General features: G+C 56.8%; 4 protein-coding genes across 4 annotated transcripts; 1 reads left to right on the top strand and 3 right to left on the bottom strand.

The window, feature by feature from the left end:
- Positions 1-306: 306 nt before the first annotated feature.
- Positions 307-738, bottom strand: D7B24_004685 (uncharacterized protein; the record flags this gene model as incomplete). The annotated part of the gene is made up of 3 exons (XM_028638851.1): positions 307-331; positions 388-522; positions 578-738. The coding sequence occupies 3 exons, from the start codon at positions 736-738 to the stop codon at positions 307-309; spliced, it is 321 nt and encodes a 106-aa protein (XP_028496574.1).
- Positions 739-2,713: 1,975 nt separating this feature from the next.
- D7B24_004686 (uncharacterized protein) lies at positions 2,714-5,356 on the bottom strand (the record flags this gene model as incomplete). Its single annotated transcript, XM_028638852.1, has 3 exons — positions 2,714-5,060; positions 5,119-5,242; positions 5,308-5,356. The coding sequence occupies 3 exons, from the start codon at positions 5,354-5,356 to the stop codon at positions 2,714-2,716; spliced, it is 2,520 nt and encodes an 839-aa protein (XP_028496575.1).
- An 8,449-nt stretch (positions 5,357-13,805) lies between these two features.
- On the bottom strand, positions 13,806-15,936 carry D7B24_004687 (uncharacterized protein; the record flags this gene model as incomplete). The annotated part of the gene is made up of 5 exons (XM_028638853.1): positions 13,806-14,176; positions 14,399-14,708; positions 14,878-15,450; positions 15,515-15,684; positions 15,738-15,936. 5 exons carry the CDS (start codon positions 15,934-15,936, stop codon positions 13,806-13,808), a joined length of 1,623 nt encoding a protein of 540 aa, XP_028496576.1.
- Positions 15,937-18,780: 2,844 nt separating this feature from the next.
- On the top strand, positions 18,781-19,883 carry D7B24_004688 (uncharacterized protein; the record flags this gene model as incomplete). The annotated part of the gene is made up of 5 exons (XM_028638854.1): positions 18,781-19,261; positions 19,333-19,469; positions 19,533-19,588; positions 19,687-19,795; positions 19,851-19,883. The coding sequence occupies 5 exons, from the start codon at positions 18,781-18,783 to the stop codon at positions 19,881-19,883; spliced, it is 816 nt and encodes a 271-aa protein (XP_028496577.1).
- Positions 19,884-20,349: the final 466 nt, after the last annotated feature.

Below are 20,349 nucleotides of genomic sequence, written 5' to 3' on the forward strand. Positions count from 1 at the left end.
CCGCATCGGCCTTTGGCTCGCATCAATCGGTGTAATCTTATCAAACAAGCATAGAACTGGCTGGCCGGATACAGCGTCACTGGACTGATCAGAGCAGTCAATCAGGGAGTCGGGAACGAAGGCCCGGCGCCCATGGAGATCTGCAATAGTATGTACCAAGTAAGCTAAATGTCTCGCCTGTACCACGTCAACCGAGAGTCTAACAAAATTGCGGGGAAGAGCCCATGCGATGTCAAGTCGTTTCACCACCGCTAATGACTCGGGGCAGCAAAGATTGGAGAAACAACACTCCAACTGGGTGTCGCATTATCTGCTGACCTCTCGGGATGGTCTGAACCAGTCTTGGTCCTGTTCGATCACGTTCTCAAGGCGCCATAAACCCCGCACCCGCCCTCCTTACCACGAGATGGTGTGTACCCCACACTGTCATCAAGGCTTGGTTGAGCGGAGCGCATCGCCATGGCTTGTGTGGCGCCTCTGGGAGTCTTGCGCTGAGATTCTTGGCGTTGAACAAAGGCAGTTCTATGCAAGACATCAGGAAATCTTGCCTCTGGATGATGGGGGTGTGGAGGCTTACGGCGCAGACGTAGGCCTGCTGGCTGATGCCGCGCGCAGATTCCCCCTTTGAGCCTCGCTCTGCGAATTTGCGGTTAAGACGCCCCTGGCTCGTGCCCCCGGCTGCATGTATTGCAGAGCTGGCATCGACCGGCAAGGAATCGTCGTGTGGTGGCACAGCATCGCCGGCAGGCGATGCACCTTCGAACCACGAGGTCAACAACGCCTCGCTGATCGATGGACTGGATATCTAGACCCCCTTCGTCAAGGCCCCTCACACCCCCATCTCCAACCACTCTCGATCGAACATTCTTCCCCGCACTGGAACAGGCCGTCCCCTGATAGCAACCCGTCCCCCCTGCTGTGCCTGGCGACACCCCTGCCAGGGGTCAGTAGACAGTACTGGTACAAGCTCCACCTCCGAGATCATCTTCTGGTCCACGCAGTTCTGCCACTCAAATCAGGTACCCGAGACTTTACGGGGAACACACTGTCTCCCCACCCCTCGCTACGGGCCGAAAACCCAAATTGCCTTTTCGACATGGCGCCGACCCAAGTGCCAGCTTTTGCCAGCCAATCGCGACTGCACCTGGCTCATGCCAACTCCCGTCTGGCCGCTACCAAGCCTCGAGCTATCGTGGCCTCATTACTCACACAGGCCGCTGCTCTATGCTCGTCTACCCTGTCCGTACAGGCACCTACCACACAAAGAGAGCAGCGTCGGCCTTTCAGACAAGGTAAGGAGAGGACCACGTGAACCTGGGTAAAAGGATGAATACCCTGGGGAGGAGCCACACAACCACACAATTCGCTGCAACTCACTGCGACGACGCCCTCCTTCATCCTTGCTCTCTCGCTGTTGTGTAACAAATAATCACAAACTTGCTCCGGCCTTAGCGCCGGCCGGCTCAACAGGCCTTCTCGTTACTCGCACTACAAGTGCGGAAATTGGAGGGTTCTCTCTGGTCCATCCGTGGTTGTCGCTCGAGGAAGTAAAATGGCGCGCCCGAGAATGCACCCAGACTCGCCTCGGTGTCAGATGTCATTGCATCCGAGCCTTCCAGACCGCCAGCTAGCCATGGCCGACACACATTCTTGTGACTTTTTCCCGTATCCCACAGTTCCATCGAGGCTGGAGAGATCGCTTGCCGTCGGGCGCCCGAAGTTGCTTTCTATTGTCAATAATGGCTACTTGCTCACTCATCGCCCACACCACCTTGCCGCTCCTGCATTGTCGCTCCCGCGCGAGCGCAAACAGCGACTCGCGACAAAGTTTTTCTCCATTGTTCCGCCCCCGACTCGTCATACACAGGCGTGTTTTTGATATGACATGGCAGGGCAGAATTCAAGACGAGGTGTGCACGCCACGGTCAGCCACGGGCGAAAATAGCGCGCAAGAAGCCCCTTGTTCCCTCTGTCGGAATTGCAGGACCGAGAACGGCGTCGCCAAGCGCTAGTGTGCCGAACACCAAGATGACGTCCCTGCTAAGGACGGCGCACGGCGCCTGTTGGGTGTCCCTCTTTTTTGCGCTTGAACGGTACAGCTTCTTGTAGGCTGGCCTCTCGCCACAGACAGAGGTCTGATCTCATCACGGGCAAGGGCAAACGCAGGTGTTGCATGGAAATTTGTGATCTCTTTCGTCACTATCTACTCATCTGGGCCACGAGGCCTATGGAGCGTCTTTGCTCCCCCTTCAGCAGAAGCCGGACCATCATCTCGGGTTCTGGGGTATTTCGTTCCATCTCATATGCTGCGTCGTCATTTTTCTTCGTTCATACATACAACAAGGGTTGCGTGGTTCCTGCCACTCTCATCTCGGGCGCAACCATCGGGCCGTCGACCTGTTAGACGCCCGCGATTTTTTTCGCCCCCATCTCCACCTTTTGAAGGTGCCTGGCCTGATAGATGCATGACATGTCGTGTCGTACCGTGCTTTGAAAAAAAAAAAGAGAAAGAGAGAAAAAAAAATGAGGCGAGATCCACATGAATCATCAAAAGGTATGTGACAAGAAACAAATTTGTATGAACAGGGGTATTGTGCTGTACCACCACACTCTGGCGAGGAAAGGCAAGGCAATGCGGTGGCACAAGGAAATGGTATGTAGTGGAAGAGTGAGAGTTGGGGTGGGTGTATGTGTGGGACCTCTCGTAGCTGCCCTAGTGGACAAAGAAGCCACCGTCCATGGTCACTGCAGAAGCGGGAGTGCCAATCATGTTGTAGTCCATGTGCATCATCTGCTCGTTGACGCTGAAGCTGCCAAAGTCGACGCTGCCAGGTTGTTGCTGTTGGTGGTGCGGGTGGCTTTGGGCGTCAGTCGAGGAGTCTCCTGAGGCGCCGCCCCAGAACATTCCGTCGAGGTCCCAAAGACCTTGCTGATCGAGCATGCCCATCATACCCATGCCCTCTGGCTCCAAGCCGATAGGGGACATGCGAAGCTCCGCCTCGGCGGCCATGAGAATGCTGCCGTGTTCGTTGCTGCCCATGGCGTGAAGAACGGGGCTCTGGCTCTGGCTCTCGGAGCGCATGCTGGGCTGGCGTGAAGCCTCGTACATACGCCAGACCACCTCGCGGCTGCGGCGAGCAGAAAGGGACCAATCTTCCATGGCCTCAAGAAGGTCTAGGATTGTCTCGATCTGCTTGTGCCACTCGGATACGCGAGGGCTGTTCCACTGCCAGAAGACGCTGATTAGGGGTATCATGGCAGCTTGGTAAAGGAACCAGACTGCATTCCAGCCCGACATTTGGTTGCGAGTCCACTCGCGAGCAATATCCTCGATGGTTTGCTTGGCGAGCTCACGACAGGTCTCAATGGCAGCGATGTCCTGTTCCGCAACGTGGGCAAGCATGACGCCGCTGCTGGTGTTGCTGGCGAGGCTAAGAAGAACCGGACGGTGCAGCAGCATGCGGAGGTTCTGGTAGCGCCACTTCATGATGCATCGAGCAATATAGAGGGGCTCTGCACACGGGTCTGTGGTGCGCAACAGCCACGGCAGGTTGGCATACCAGTTCACAAGCTGACCATCAATGTTGCACCGATCCTCCGTACGCAGAAGCGGCGAAATGGCGAGGAGGTCTTGAATTTGCGTTGCAATCTTGCAGAATTTGATGTTCTCAATCAGGGGCAGAACACCCGCATGTTGGGCTGAGTCACGGGCCTTGTTGGTGGTTAGCCGATGAACTACTTGACGGGTGGTGTTTGTCAAGGCGAGGGGTGAGGGGAGATGAGGGTGGTGTGGGGAAGTGTGGATGGGAGATGGAAGCGGGATGGGCGGGTGCGACCGGACACCGCCAAGACAATTATTCCGTGGCTGAAAGAAACTCACCTGATTAATGCCAAACTCTGGCGGGCTGATGTTGATGGCGGGGCCCCATCGGCCGAAAGACGGGCGGCCCATGGTCGTGGTGGCCCAAGTGTCGAGACAGAACAAGCTCCACCAAGTTCGTCTCCTGGTCTCAGCAGCGACCATGTCGCTGGCGCTCTGGGCCAGACTCTCACGGTGGAGTCCCAGTGCGCTGGCCATGCGGATGGCGGCGCCAAGAACGGCGTTTGCCATGTTTGGACGGTTAATGTAGTGCAAATAGTAACCGCCGATGAGAGCCAGAGCTTGGACGGTTTCGATATGGCTGCTGCCGAAGGCATCGAGAGGCAGATGTTCCATGGCGCGGTTGTAGTAGTTGACGTGATTGTAATCATCTGACTTCATGCCAGTGATGCTGCCCATGGCAAAAACCATGTTGAGGAGGGCGAGCCACGGACTGTCGCAGCGCTGGCCCTCCAGGTACTCGGCGCGGAAGGCAGCCTCGTCAAGCATGGGAATAAAGACATTGATGCGTTTGAAGTAGGCGTCCAGGAGGGTCTGGCCCTTCCAGGACCACGAGATACGCTGGTTTTCCTTGGGACCCAGCTGCTGGGGGCGGATTGGAAAGTTGTGGGCAACCTCGGCCGTGTTCAGCGGCGTGGTAAGCTGTGTGCGCAGGGAAGGTTGAACCTTGAGCATGCACATCAAGGCAGCCTTGATAGACGAGGCGCCCAGATATGAAGATTGGCGGTCGACGGAGAGCCCGAGTGCATTGACATCGTCAGCTTCGATGGGGATGGGGTCACGCCCGCGGCGCTCTTCATCCCACTCTGTGTCTTGACCGGGCATCTGTTCGAGGCTCGAAAGCCCCTGTTCTGAGGAGCTACAGATCGGGGATTCCAGCTCCTGTGACAAAGGTGAAGTGTTGAGTGGCGGTGAAGGCAATGCTGTCACGATTGAGGTGTCCAGCACTGGACGCTCGAGGAGGCTTAGAAGCTCCTGGCGAGAAAGGGGAAGGAGGGCCTGGGTCTCTTGGTTGGGATAGAGGCGCTTCAAGATCGAGCGGCACTCTTCGAGGGACTGCGAAAGTGCCTCGAGCGTCTTCCGTGAAGGAATGACTCGCTGGCGGTGCTTGTCATAGAAGCATCTCTTGGGTGCGCGGCTGGACAGGCACTGGCCACAGGGCTGTTGGCCATCACAACGGCTGCAGAGGTGTCCCCTGTCAGAAGGAGGGTGACTGCATCACTGGCCGGTAGACTTACATTTTTCGCCTTTTGCACTCGGCACAGGCGTGTGGTGTGGTAATCCTCTTCTGAGCAGACGCACCAGGAGTCTTGCCATTGTCCTGAGAGTCGGCTGTGGGCTTCCTGGGAGTAACACCCTGAACTGGAAGATGTGAGCCCATGGTACGAGGAGTAGTCTGGCAGCAGCAGCAGCGGCAGAAGACTCACAGGTATGGAACATGCCACCCTGAGTAGGGATGGGAATGGACGGCGCCATGATGTCTTTGGACGAAGAGGCTTGGCTACCAGAAAGATGTCGACCTTGTGAAGTTGTGGTAGGTATAATGAGTTAGGCCGAGGCAAAATAAATGAAGTTGATAGAGACAATGTCGGTTCGTATGGATGAGAGCCAGGTGTATGGCACTGGAGAAGGGCATGGGAATGCAGACTTATATATATGGATATGAAGTGTCCGTCGAGCCAAAGTGATGTTTTCAGACATGGAAGCGGACCGTCGATGCCATGTGGGGATACAAAACAGGGGCCATCCTATAGCAAAGTGGTATAAGGGGAGGGGAGGGGGGGCGAAGGGGATTCAAGGGTAGGTTGATCCACGGCTCGAGATGCTTCGTGTGGAGATCAATGCCGTGTCGACAAGCGTGAGGCGGGTCCATCATCTACGGTAGGGATTGTGGGGAGGGAGAAGCGGAGCGCATGACAGGGCAACAGTAGGAGGAGGAGGGTGTGCGAGTTGTCCGGTGGCGGTAAAGGAGACGGAGGGGTCTCGAGAAGAACGCCAGGAACGGGAGTTGTACTACCTGGGGACGAGTACCTGGCGCAAGGCGGCTTGTCAGGCAGAGATGCGTCGCGTGGGTGTGTAGCTGGAACTGGCGTGTACCTGTGGCGTCGTTCCGAGCCGGGGCCAAGGGGGCGCGAGGAGTAGGAGTATCGAGGGCATGGGCCGTGGAAGCGAAGAGAGAGTGGACAACGATGAGGGGGTGAACGATGCGAGGAGGGGGGTGGAAGGCGAAGAGGGAAAGGAGGGTAGGGATCCAGGCAACCCCGATCCGTTAGCTTCAGATGGCCGAACTGCGAACGCGCGCAAGAGTGCGTGGAGAAGATGGAGGGTGTGGTGATTGGCGAGACATGAATCTGGAGAAGGCGAGTGTGTACTATCGCAAGCGCTTCGCTAAGGCACAAGACAGCTGCGGAGTGCGGCCTGGCCGTCGCGCCGTGAACGTAGACCAAGGTCGAGATCAAGGTCAATCTGGCCCAAGCCGACGTTGGAGTCATGGAGCTGGCGGGTCGACAAGGTGAACCGTGGAGCCCCAAGTAAAGGCGGCTGGCTGGACCACGGAACGACTTGACTAGACCACATGACTGCGGGGCAAAGGAAAACGACGATCATTGTCAAGAAATCCGGGGGATCAGGGGATCAGGGGATCAAAGACGTGGATGATCATGCAGAAGATGCGTGCGTAGTGCTGTTCGAACGTAGGGGTCGGCGGCCTACAAGGGCATCTTCGGAGGAAGACCTCAGTGATGCCGACAGGGAAGATGATGATCAGGGACGAGAAGGGTGCAAGCATACAGGCCAGGGTCAACTGTGATGGTGGTGAGGGTGAGGGAAAAGATGACAGCGCTGGCCTCCCCCGCGACGAACGCGGTGCGACGGGTGGGATTTCAGATTTCATTGCCAGTGCAAGTGCAAGTGACAAGAAAGGGCACCTTCTTGCTGCGAGCCTGGTGAGCGACTGAATGGAAGTTGCGCAGGAGAAGAGTGGGTCCACTGTCCCGTAATGCGACAGCAGCGACCGGGGTATGTGGGGATGGCAGGCACAACGACTCGGGATGGATGAAGAAGAGGAAAGTAGAGAGAGGCGCCCCTCCCTCAGAGAGAGATACCGGGGTACCTCAGGGCAAAGTGGGTTCCAGGCGGGACAGCAAAACAGAAACCGAAGAGGCGGGCACGTACCCCGAAGTACCGAAGCCAATTCATCTCATCTTTGCTTCACCTCCATCCTGCTCGTCCAGTCAGCGACCCTCAGTCATCATCCCAGCACCCAGCTGCTTAAGCGGTGCGCACAGGTACAGGCACAGGCACAGGCACAGACAGGTACAGGTGCTGGCCCCTCCACCCCTCCCCCTCTACTCCACATTTTAACACTCGGTCGTCGTTCCCTATTGCCGAGTGGTCGGTCGGTCCATCATCTTTCCCTGCCGCAAGAGTAATTGCAACAGCAAGAGCAACCTCCCTACTTGCCTAGCTGCCTGCCGTCTGCCACCAGGCGTTGACTGTGGGGAAGGCGGCCCATACCCTGGCCATGCCTGCCAGTCCGAGCGCCTATCAGATCAACCCCTGTCCCTTGCTGCCATAACACTTGCCCGCCTGCCTGTGTACCCTCCTTTCATGTGCTTTGGGTAGGTCCGTCGAGTTTTTCCGTCGTGCCGCAAACGACCATGAAGCCGCCCTTTACCAGCCTGGGTCAAGTGAGGGCGGTTGAAGGTCTGAGCCTGACCTCGAGCTCCACCTCGACCACCTCAACGTCTTGTCCGACCATCCACATCCACCACACCACACACAATCGTGCAGCCAGTCTACTGCTCGGCGACCCGCCAGCTCACCCCGGCCGCCTTCTTTTTTTTCGCGCTCTCATCGATCCCGTCACCCCATCGTCAATCGGCGAAGCGACTCACGATGCTTGCCAAACGGCCTTCCCTAGACCGCTTGCGATTGACAGGGGGGTTGACCATTCGACTCGCCGAGCCTTGTTTTCGGCCTCCGTCGCTTTGGAGGGCACATCGGACGGACCTCACAGCAACCTGAACCCACATGGGTCGGAATGGGTAAGACTGTGGGAGACGGCGAGAGATGCACGGTCAATATGTGCCTGAAGTCTGCCATCATCAGCCCACGACCCCAAGACATGTGGGCGCCAGATGACTGGATGCGTCCCGTGAAGCTTCGAGCGCTCAGGAGTCCCTGGCCATCTGGCTCGTCTCATCTCCTTTCTGCCGGCCCGACCCTTGGTGATGAACAGCAGACGGGTCCTTCGGTGTCATCAACATTGACGTCCAACTCTCGACCATGTTTCACCTTGATCTTACGAGAAGCTCAATTTCCTCTCAATATCTCGTCTCTGCGACCAGCTGCCAGCCGCAACGATAGTTTTCCGCACTCCGGCCCAGCCACGGTACGGTAGTGTTGCTTGCCACAACCCATGCTTCGATACATCGCCTGATATCGCATCCTCAGCGACACGCCGGGTCGCGGCCGAGACCACTCGCCACATGGAAACCTGGCCTTCTCAGTGGAACCTCAAATCTCGCACCAGACGCCACACTCTGACCCACAACTCGCATCGGTCTGCCGTCTTGGTCTGTTCCCATCGGCCGAATGAGCAGCTTGACAACCTCGCCCGTTTCGCGAGGTGAAGCCGCCACGATGCACCTACCCACCTACACCAACACCCCTGAACCCGTAGGAGCCTGGGGCACTCGCTCTCCTCACTGAGCCCGCGCCGGCCGGTGACCACCTTGTTAGTCACATCCTTCACCATGTCTCCTAGCCTGGCCTGCATTCGTGCCTGGCGCCTCTGGCCGAATGAGCCGTACCCCAGCTTTTCCTCTGCCGCTGGAAGCCCTGAGTTTTCTTTTGATCCCTCACACCACACGTCTGCCCGTCAGCGCACCCACGGAGCCTGCCGCCCAACACCTCTGCCCAAAAGCGCCTTCGAGCTGCCTGTCCCTCTCTCTTGCTTGCGTACAACGCACCCGCCTGCGCCACGACGCTTGTCCCACGGTCTCTACACAGGAATACATATCCTGCCAGACCTTACCCCGCATCCCGGCTCTTCAGCCAACGAGGCATGGGGGCCAGGGACACACAGGTACACACACCTCAACTTGGTACATCACGGCGTCCAGGCTGGGCATATGCAAGCCACTCCAAGGGCACATCAGGCAAGTCAACAAAAGCCTTGCTGCTCTCGTGATACGTTCAACTTTCCCCAATACCGGAGAAAGCGGAAGAGACACAGGCAAGACCATCCGACCCACATAATCTGTACCAGATTTACTCCTGCTCTGGACGAACCTCGGACGAAATGCCTGACATAGCGAACAAGACCGCAAGTTCTTCAAGAATTTGGACAACACGGGCCCGTGTCTTCTTCTTTTCACGCATGCGTCTGGTCAGGTGCAGCTGTTTTCATCGCGACTCGTCGCTAATGCGTCCCGGCTATATGCACCTGCGTACCCCAGTGTTTACCAGCTTGTCTTCGGCGTTAGTATGCGTGGTGCGAAGACATGGCCCGAACCAAACCAAACAGGTACTGCCCAGTTGTGGCTCTCCTGCTTAAGCCCCTTGCCCGTTGACCAGACCCAACTTTGAACCGGCTGGCTGCCTCGACTCGACTCCCTCCAAATGAGACTTGCCGCCCTGCTGGATCTCAATCATCGGTTCGGCTTCCGAGCACCATGCGATTCAGCCAAGCCTGTGCCTTAATTATCTCAAAGCCTGGGCGAGCCGCAAACATAAGCGTCGTACGAGTCTGCTGGTACAGCCCGGTTCGAGACTTGCTTGTTGTCAGCATGACATTCCTCGATACGACCCTGAGATATCGACCGTAACAGGTAGTCTACGACGGACCTGCTCTGAGCTTTGCTCTAAGCATCAACTTGCCAAGAACATAAGAGGTGTGAAGGGTCTCTGGTCTCCGGTCTCCTGCTATAGCTTCACACTAAGTCGGTGTGTTAACCGCCTCTCGAGGGGTCGATCTTTCGCATCCTTGCCCGATTTCGGGACCCAAGGCGGTCTGATGACAAGGACAAGGTATACGGGCATTCATCCAGATCACCTGTCCTGTGGCTCAAGCTGCGGAGAAGACTGACGGACTATCTGCATGGGGAAGCTGCTACTTGCCAAAGGTTTGGGGAAATGGAGCCACCTCCAACGGGTCAACGGGAGCTCTGGATGTCCGTACTGATTGCAGTGCTCGGCTGCCATCGCTTCGAATGCCTCTCCACACGTGGCAAAGAAGAGGAGTGCCAGGCACAATCAGTCACGCTCCACACAACACAAACATTGCGAATCATCCGTCACCTCTGGCCACAACGGAGGAGGAGAATCTACGGACAAATCTTGTTTGTGCTACTGCGCGACGCGCATCGGCTGCGCTTTCCCTTTCATCTCTGCAACGCCGGTCTCTTACTGTTAACACGTGCTCAAAGTATGCATGGCCCAGTCTGGTACCGCTACCGCTACCGGCACGGCACGAAACAGTGCCTGCTGGGCTTTTTCATCAATTTACAACAGCCGACGGGTTTCGGCTCCAGGCCATTCGTCCCGTTTGTCCTTTCAAGTCGGAATACATTGCTGTCTGACGGGCACTCCCGGGTGGAAACTCTGAGAGCTCTGTCGAAACACCGCACTTCACTGAGTGATGCGGGCTCTGCCGGTCTACTGGTATACCGAGCATGAACACCATGATCATCCCTTCATTTTCCTCATGACATTGGCTCTGTGCTTTTACCTATCCCTTTCACTTGTGGCTGGATCTTTCGCATGCGTACTCAGATGTGGCACAAAAACCTCTGTTATGGGCCATGCAGGAGACCTGCAAATTCGACAACTGACAAGTCTGCAGGCCTACCGCCAGACCATACGCGTCGTCCTGTCGCCTCTCCACACCCACCAGCAAATCATGCGGTCTGAGCCTCCACGAAATGCGACGCAGCCCGATCTCCACGGGGTTCTTCAGCGGCTACGCCAGAAAATGCCGCGACACGCCTTTGACAGCGAGCTTCGGGAAGCCATCCGAAGCCTCGTCATTTCTTATAATGAACCTATTCATGTCGACAGCCTCTGGTGTGTTGAGCACCAGTATTTGCTAAAGCTACATGCCGCTATCACACTGTTTCGTTGTACGTTGTATTACTGTCCGCTGCGCTCGCCACAATGACGCACACAACTTCGGCATGGCCGCCGGCTGCCTGCAAATTTCCCTCAACCTGTCCGTTTCGTGAGGATCTACTGAATTCAGGGGCTTGATGACAAGCTCGGAGATTGTTCCGGGAAGAACCCAAATGCAAAGGCGTTTCAACACAGCGCCTCACTGACGCCTCCCGTCATTCATCATGAGGCCTCACTATGCTTTCTCTGCCTGAACCCTTTGATGAACGGCCTGCCTGCTCAGCTTTCTAGCCACTCATACCAATACTGCTGCTACCCGTTCCTCAAGTTTGAGCTTGACTCATTACTCATCAGCCTGTCGAAGTGTCACCGGCGTGTTACCATCCGTCGGAGGCTCTGCCACACTACCGGGGCACGTGACGATACGGCTCATGCTCTAAGGTAGCCGTGATGTCGTCCCGAAATCCCGACGACAGGCTTATGGTCCTGTCTCTACGCTGCAGGAATCCGTACGCCGAGGCATACTACGAGTCGTGCATATTAGGCGCCCATACCCCAGCTGTGCGACTCGAGATGCCACGATCCGCTAAGCCATGGCAGCCACGGAGGTAGACCGGATGAGGGCTGAGGGCCGTCCGAGTCAGAGAGCCAAAGAGAAGACCTCTGCAGAGGGAAACGGCACAATCTCGCCCGACCGGGCGGCCGAGTTGATGAGGTCGTCGATGAAGAAGTGCATCTCATCTTCTGCCCCGCGTGTAATTTTCTCGTCCGGCTCACGTTCCCTTAGTGTTCTGAGGGGCACATCATGTCTTGTAAGGGAGGGCAGCCACCTCCGCATTCTGTGATCCTTCAGCGTCACATCCTGCAAGGGCCTGCGGTCCGATGATGATCTCCGTCCACGAAGGGTAAAGTAAGTCTACGGTGAGGCTTAGTCATGTGTTTGGTCTATGCGTATGTTGCCCTGTGGTAGGCCTCCTGGGCCGGAGGCTTTACTGAGACGAAATGAGATGGTAAAACTGGCAAGTCCTCCGCCTTTCACACACCCGATGCAATACACAAAAGCGAGGCGAAACCAGTGATTAAAAGCTGGAGGCCGAAGAGTTTTGATACATATATGGGGAGGGTAGAAGCGCTTGGACACAGGCGCAACACCGCAACGGCCACGCAGACCAAGACTTGTCGACACAGTGGTGCTTCGTCGCCTTCTCGCCTTCTCGCCTTCTTTAGCGGCCATCGTCAGGTATAGGGATCGTTCTCCCCATGAAAAGGACTACATGCACATCATCAGGACACATTAGTTTACACCCATGTTTACATTCGCACACCAGAAACCGCTCACCCACTCTCAAACACACTTGCACACCCACACCCCACGGCTTGTGAGGGATCTGGCTTGCTTACCCCAACGATGGGCGATGCGACACAGATCCTTTTGGCCCCCGGACCTTGTGAACCCCAGACGCCTCTTTTTCTGTCGTTGGGAACCGGGGGAGGAGAAGGGGGGAGGGGGGGCCGACCGATTACACGCCCCGGCTCATACGTATACCCCTCCCCCCCTTGTCCTACCCTGTTCGCTTTCCCCGCCCTGGGCCATTTCCCCAAATTTTATCACATTTGCTTGAAGCATTGCGCGTTACTTATCTCGGCTTCGCGTTTGGCGACTCCTTGGTTGGATGTGGTGGGAGGCTGCGTGGTGTGGTTGGGCGGCGGCAGCAAGAACGTGGCCTGGTTTGAGTTCAGCTGACACAGCACCTGGGAGGTGGGCGCTGAATTGTCGAGCCGAAATGTGAGACAAAGGCGAGAGAGCGAAGAAATAGTTCTTCCGGGAAAGTGGTGAGACACTACTACTGTACTGGAAATGGAGAGAGGGCTGGGGGGCGCAAGGCTAAGAAAGCAACCGCATCATCCAGGGGCCGGCTCTCCTGCTCGGTTTAGGGTTCTCATCACAACACGCGGGGGGAAGGGATCGGCGCCAGGACGAGAGAGCAGGCCAGCCAACCCGTGAACCCACCCCCGGTCATTGTTACTGTCGCCCCCCCCCCCCCCCCCGGGGACCCCTCCAACAGAGTGCCGAATGAGCTTCCCGCGGGGTGACATGGGCTTCTTGAGAAAGAGAGGGCGGTCAGTCGGCCGGCCGGTAGGTCGGCGCATCTAACAAAGGGCCATGTCGGTGGTATTCACACGCTACTCAGATGGTAGCTTCTACGGAGAGAAGGAGCAGGGGTCTCGAAAAGTGATCGAGGGGGGGTGGCTTCTTGTCCCTGCAAAGGCCGATGACGACCAGTATATCCCGTTACGCCTTGTGAAGGGGCGGCGCGATGATGGCTTTCTTCGTCTTGATATTCTCCCCTTCTCTCTGTCTCTTGCAAGCCCTCCCGAGGAATTCCTTCCGCGTGGGTGGAGGGGGTGATTTGGTTCTCACAAGCTAGTCTGGCGCCCCATTCCGTCAGGGGCTTACCTACATATCCCGCTTCCTCCTCTGATTTTATTTTACCCCCTTCGCCTTGTTTTCTCAAGCCACCGCCTGCGGCCACAAAACGCCTCCTCCGGATTCCGCACATGACCCTCCTTCTCCGTCGGCGAGGCTCCGACTCCGAACAAGGTAGAGAAGGAGGGGTAGAAAAGGGAAAGAGAGAGAAAGAGGGTGAGTGAGGGGCGTGCAAAATCTAGGTGGTAGGGGAGGGGTGCCATGAGCGTTCAGGAGAGGAAAAAGGTGATCGAAAGGGGCCGGGAAGGGGGGAGGGGGGTTGGTCGAGACTGTGGACCCTTTCTTTATCGTAGGTGCCGCAATTTCTGGCTCGGCTGCCCGGGTCTACAGGCGAAGCACCTGGCAACGGCTTCCAATGCCGTCAAATATGCAGGTATTATGGACGGGGATGTACTGTTTCGTAATAATCTTGATCATCTCCTGAGCCACCAGGCCGCCCATGACGGCGGAAACGTTGTGCAGCTCTCCGCCGGCGGCTCGGAACACCTCTTGAGCCGCCTGAGCGTAGCGCTCGCTCTCTGTGGCCCTGGGCACGAGTGCCGTGACGTCCTTGAGGATGGTTTCGGGTGACAGCGCCGCCCCAGCAGCGGCAGTGTCGAGGGCGTGTGACGTGGCGCGCAGGGCGAGATAGATGGGGAGCAGGGACGCGGGCATGACGCCCATGGCCGCCATGTCATCGTTGGCGAGTTCTTCATCTGTACAAAATTTTGTGCACCGAGTCAGCCTGTGCTCTTGAAGCGTCGCCACCACGACCGCCGCCCGCCTGCTGCTCTCGCGCGCAGACACGCATAAACACACACGCACACACACAAGATGAGCAGGGCCGCCCCAGGGATGTCATTGCATCATCGTAGAAGACCCTGGAACGAGATTCCCCTGTTGTTGTCATGTTCCGACGCGTGTCATCCCGCACTTACCGGCTACTTTGAGTAATCTCTCGGCCCCCCCGTCTTTCGCGTCGATCAGTTTGACAAAGGCTGCGTTCTTGCAGAACAAATCTACCTCTGCCGGGTCGACGTGTTCGCCCCCTGGGGCGCGGCGGACCGAGTCGAGCACCTCGGCGGCGTCCTTGCGTGCCTTGGCCTTGTAGATTCCCTGGAGCTGTATGTAGACGCTGGACTGCGCCTTCATGTCCGGGAGGCCGCCAGGGACGGGCAGACACCTGTGCTTCTCGTAGAAAGCCTTGACGGCGCCGGCGATGATCCAGAAGCTAGACTGTGTCTCTTCCTGCACGACGCAATATTAGCCAGCCACTCGCTTCCTCAGACGAGCCACATCCCCCACCCCTTTTCTTCCCTCGCCACAGAAGGTTCAGACGGGGGCATGAGTAAGTGAGAGGGGACCACCAAAGACAGTGGTCCACCCGTTGCCAAGAGGGAAGGGATCGGACGCTTACAAGGTCAGCAGACTGGTATTCGAAGACGTGTCGCAGGGACTCTGGAAGCGAAGGTGGCGATATCGTCTTGAGGACGGCCGCAGCAGCCTCGTCAAAGTTCTCCTCGCCACCTTCAGGGGTGTCTGTCCTTGCCGCCTCGGCTACGACCCTCCTGAAGGCGACCTTGTCCTGGTAGGTCGACGGGTACTCGCCTCTGTGGGACTGCTTCCAGGCCTCGAGGTAGTGGAGCAGGATGGCCACGAAAGGTAGGTGACCGTGTTCATGATTGTCCAGGCCGTCGATATCTTTGGTCATGTCCTGTGCAAAGGTGGAGAGCTCCGCCCATGGTGTGAGCAGCCGCAGGTCGGTGGTGGCGGTCTCGTCTGGATGAGTGTCCACGATGGGGAACGCGGCGGGCAGGTGGACGCGAAAATAAGCGTAAAAGCCGGCCGAATGAACGGCAATCAATGGCGTCTTGTGGTCTGCCGCGTACGCCTCGAGACTCTTGAGATCTTCGGGCTTGATGGGCAGAGCGTAGAGTATGATGGTGTACGGCTCAGGGCTCTCGAGCACCTTGGCGAGGTCGTACGGCTCCTTTGGGTATCATGGTCAGCCTTGTTTGCGCGTTGTTTCCGGCCGGTTCTTGTCTCAATCTCACGCTGTTCTTCGGGAACCAGTCGGCCTCGACTTCTGGGTTGAGCTCGACAAGCAAGTCGGCGCAAGCCTGGGCTCTCGATTTGCCAAGACTGCTGGCATCGAGGAAAAAGTTCACGCCGAGGTCTGCCTCTTGCACGTTGGCGCCGTCGGCTATGGTGAATTTGCCGATGCCTGGACGAGGTCAGTTCCAGGGCGCAGGCAAAGAGGGGTTGGCCGATACGAACCCGGCAGCACTAGGTTCTTCAACGTCTCGACGCCCACGGTGCCTGAGGATGAGTTGACGAGCAGAATACTGGAGGATTCCAGAGCAGCCTGGCCACTGGCGGCCCACAGCCTCAACTGGCGGTCATATTTGCGTTCCTTCTCTGAGGGCCCTGACAGCAAAGGCGGGGTTTGTGTCTGGATGGTAGCGACCTCCGTCATCTCGAGATCACGTATAGGCGGGTCAAAACATCAATTTGAGGTGAAGAAATGTTTTTGTAAGAATCCTTTATTTCGGTTTGCTCTTTTGCTCTTCGGCAATCATGGGTTGTGATGGCTGGCGTGTATGTCGTTGAGAGGGAGTGACGTTTGTAGTTCACTGGTCCAAGCTGAAGCTCATGATGATGGTGATGAGGTAATCTTGAGACCTACTAAGCAGGCTGTCCCGCAACAACGAGGCAGGTGCTCGCGGCCATCCGTGGCACGTGCACGTGACTGTCAGCATCCCCTGGATGGGTGCCATCTATTCCCATGCTGGTTGACGTACACTACAAGAACGCTGATCTTGATTGTTAGTGAAATAAAAAAAGAAAGGACTTTCCATGATTTTTTAATTTCTAGACCTTCGTCTCTTTTGTCTTCATTGTAACATGGCTCGGCAGGTGAAGGCAGAGTCAGCAAGCTCGGATTTTCGAGTGGTCCAACCGACATGAGACTTCAACATCCTCGTCAATTACCGGCTGGTGGATGAATCATCAAACGCTTGCCTTGAGGCGTCCTGATTGTAGCTGCCAATCTCACAATGAGCCTGCTTTCTCTGAAAAGAAAAAAAAAGGGAAGGGAAAACAATAAATTTTCCTAAAAGAACATCGGTTTCGCGAGACATTTTCCCTTCACATCGCAACACAAACGGAAAAGAAAATTGGCAGAGACGATTGCTACATGCTTCACCCTACCATATACCCGAAATTTTATAACGCCATTCAGTCATCATGTTCAAGAGCCTTGACGCAATTCTTCAGGCGCGGAGGATGTTCTGGACACACTTCCGGCCAGTAGTAGCCATTCAGACAACCGGCCAGCTCCCTCTATAGCACAGCCCTTGAAGAAAATATCTTCGACAATGATTCTTCACAGTCTCCTCTTCTTGGAGACTAGTAAGCGGCGAAGTATTCTCATCATCGTCACCATGCAGAGCAACTGTAGCACCATTACCTAGTAAAGGGCTGGGTGCCCAGTTGGTCGACAGGGATGAGAAACCTGGAACGAAGCTGTTTACGCCCACTCCCAATCAATGATCCCTTCGATGGTGCCTGCTTCATCCAGAAGGACGTTTTCCCAATGTATGTCTGTGTGTTGACGGAAGATGGGACTTCAAGCGGAGCGGTTTCGACGAAACAGCGCGCTCCCATGAGGTGCCGCTCGGCAGTCCGTACAAGCGGAGTTGACGTTCGACGATGGGGCCGGTCTGGTACGAATTTGTCCCTCGAAGCCCGGGAAAAGGTCAATGTCAGTTCACGAGAGGTATTCGAAACATTCGCGTCTGGAAGCCCATAATCAGCATGGAACTGTAGGACATGCGCATCTGCTGTAGAGCCTCGCTGGTGAAGGGAAACGGGTAGGGCTGGCATGTAATGCACTCCATGATGGTTGGGGTCTACAGTCGCGAAAGGGGCTTCGGCTGGATGTTTTTCTCAAAGGATGAAGCTAGCCGGAGCTGCTACCATGACTTCATAGCAGTCTGGCATATCAACCTCATAGAGACTATCTTTCCGTGACCGTTCACACCAAGCATCCGCCCAGAAACGGAGACATCATTCTGGAAGGGCCGAGCTTCAAACCCACGAGTGATGCCACATCTCGGGTGATCTCGTTGACAAGTTCCCGGGCATCGGCTTCTCTTTGTGCTTGATCGAATGGAACTATCCTCCAGACATTCGCGAAGGTGCAACGACATGCGCAGAAGGATTCCGCAGCGCTGTCAAGGCCCGCATAGAGGTGAGCATTTACAAGAACATTTTGACCGTTAGCCCATCGGGGGTTCATCTTCTCCCTGGTTCAAGGCGACAAAATTGTCGTCTGCGGTAAAGGCTCTCAGAATCTTGTCTTGAGGCAACAATCGGACCATGTACACTGAGTCGTAACGATCAGAGTGTCGTTCGTACCGTATCGGTTCAGGGGGAGATCTGAGACCGGCAAGATGGGGAAACAACACGGACAGCCACATGGATCCTATTTTGGGGCCGACGGTGCTGGAGGCCGGCATCAGGACTTGCCGTGGCAAGTTGCCTTCAGATCCTAGCGGGTCTATATAACGGTTAGGAGCGGAAGCGGCGTCATCATGATGGATTCTTCGTCAATGTGTCGAGCCTGCTGCTGTGACATGGTCGTTGGTTTGCGTCAGTGTTACAATGCCCACCTTGTGATGCCCACCTTGTAGTAGGCAGCCTTTTGGTGCAAACGGTCTTGCAGTGACTACAGTATGACCCAGTGAAGGGATTGGAATCCATCAGTGTCAAGTTGAAGCTGTACCAGCTTTCCGAGAAACGAGTCCCTTTGCTTGTGAGCTGCCACGCCAGGCCATGACACACATGGTTGTCGTCATGGGCGGCGAGATGGTGCAAGGCTGGAATTGCGGGGGTCTGGCGCCGTTATCGGGCGACGCAGGGCGCGCACGTTGTCAACCCCGCGGCGGGCTCCAGGGGTCGGTTCAGGCCTTCAGGGGGCTTGCGACGGCGGGGTTGCGTCGGTCCACGGCTCACGGGGCCTTATCGGGGTGCCCCCCCCCCCTCCCTCTCGGCAGCCGAAACGGCCTAGGGGAACAGACACCATCGACAACCTCCTATCTCGCAAGGCCAACGGGGATACCTGCCTACCTACCTTGCCTTGCGGTACCTTACCCTGGGTGCTTGATCCGCTGCGCGAAGAAAAGCCTGTGTCTATTTTCATCTCTCTCCCTTACACATGACACGCTTCAACCACACAGTCAGGACCCTCGGCTCACTCCTCCTTGCTCGCCATACCCTCACACACTCCTTCAAGCACAACAGCAGCATCGCCAGAACCATGGCGTCCGCCGCGGCGGCCAAGCGCCTCGAGGGCAAGACGGTGCTCATCACGGGGGCCTCGAGCGGCATCGGCCGCAGCACAGCCTTTGAGTTTGCGCGCACAGCGCCCCGCAACCTCAAGCTCATCCTGACGGCGCGGCGCGTCGACACGCTGCGGGCCATCGCCGACGACATCGTCAGGGAGGTCGGCGACGGCGTCGAGGTGCTGCCCGTGGCGCTCGACGTCAGCAAGCCCGACGCCGTGCGCGGCTTCGTCGCCGGCCTGCCCGAGGCGTTCCGCGCCATCGACGTGCTCGTCAACAATGCCGGGCTCGTCAAGGGCGTGGCCAGGGCGCCGGAGATTGCCGAGGCCGACATGGCCACCATGTTCGACACGAACGTCACGGGGCTCATCAACGTGACGCAGGCCGTGCTGCCCATCTTCAAGCAGCGGGCCGACGGCGGGGCGGGCGACATCATCAACGTGGGCTCCATTGCTGGTGGGTGATGCTTGATTGCCTCCTCTGGCGGTCGTCAGCCGTGCTTCTTGTCTGTTGCTGACCACATCCAGGCCGTGAGCCGTACGCCGGGGGTTCCATCTACTGCGCCACCAAGGCTGCCGTGCGCAGCTTCACAGACGCGCTGCGCAAGGAGCTCATCGCGACGCGGATCCGTGTCATGGAGGTTGATCCCGGCCAAGTCGAGACGGTACGTTGGGGCTGCCCGCTGTCCTTGCTGCTTTGCCCTCAGAGAGAGAGCTGACAGCAGCAGGAATTCTCGGTTGTCCGCTTTTACGGCGACAAGGCCAAGGCCGATGCCGTCTATGCGTGAGTAGCACCCCGACGTCGACTGCACAGACGCCCACTGTACAGCGCGCGGCCGTCATGACAATGGGACATGCGGATGGCTGACAGCAGCGTCGCAGTGGTTGCGAGCCCCTGACCCCTGACGACATTGCCGAGGTCATCGTCTTTAGCGCGACAAGGCGGGAGAACGTGGTCATTGCCGACACGCTCGTGTTCCCCAACCACCAGGTAAGACAGAGGGGACCCTGGCGTGATGAAGACGAGGAGACTGATTGTTGGACAGGCTGGCGCTGGTGTTCTGCACCGCAAGTCATAGATGGATGTGCATGTGCATGTTGCCGCTTGGGGGTGTGTAGTGGACGTGGTACGACTGTATACCGTGAGATTTTTCAATTGAAAAATAAAACAACTAAAAACAAAAATAAAGAAACATTGATCCATCTTGAAATGACCATGAGATGCGGTGTGGAAAATACTCTCTTTCCATGCCTCTTGTACCTCAGGGACCGAGCTGCGAAGTACCTGCACCTGGAGCAAGTACACCGTGACAAAGCCAGATAGCACGGCACGCACAGTGCCTTATCGTGGCCCTGAATCTCCTTCCTCTCCTCTCCTCTCCTCTCGGCACCTGCTTCTGCCTGTGCCTCAGCCTCTGCCTCTGCTCTGCTCTGCCACGTCGGAGAGTCCTCTCGTGACCATTTCCCACTTTCTCCCACAGCACGCCACTCTCCCTCTCACGCCCTTTGCCGAAAGGAAGAAGAAGAAGAAGGAAAAAAAAGATA

The sequence above is a fragment of the Verticillium nonalfalfae genome (assembly GCF_003724135.2).
Source record: "Verticillium nonalfalfae strain VnAa140/NRRL 66861 chromosome Unknown scaffold_27, whole genome shotgun sequence".
Lineage (NCBI taxonomy): Eukaryota > Fungi > Ascomycota > Sordariomycetes > Glomerellales > Plectosphaerellaceae > Verticillium > Verticillium nonalfalfae.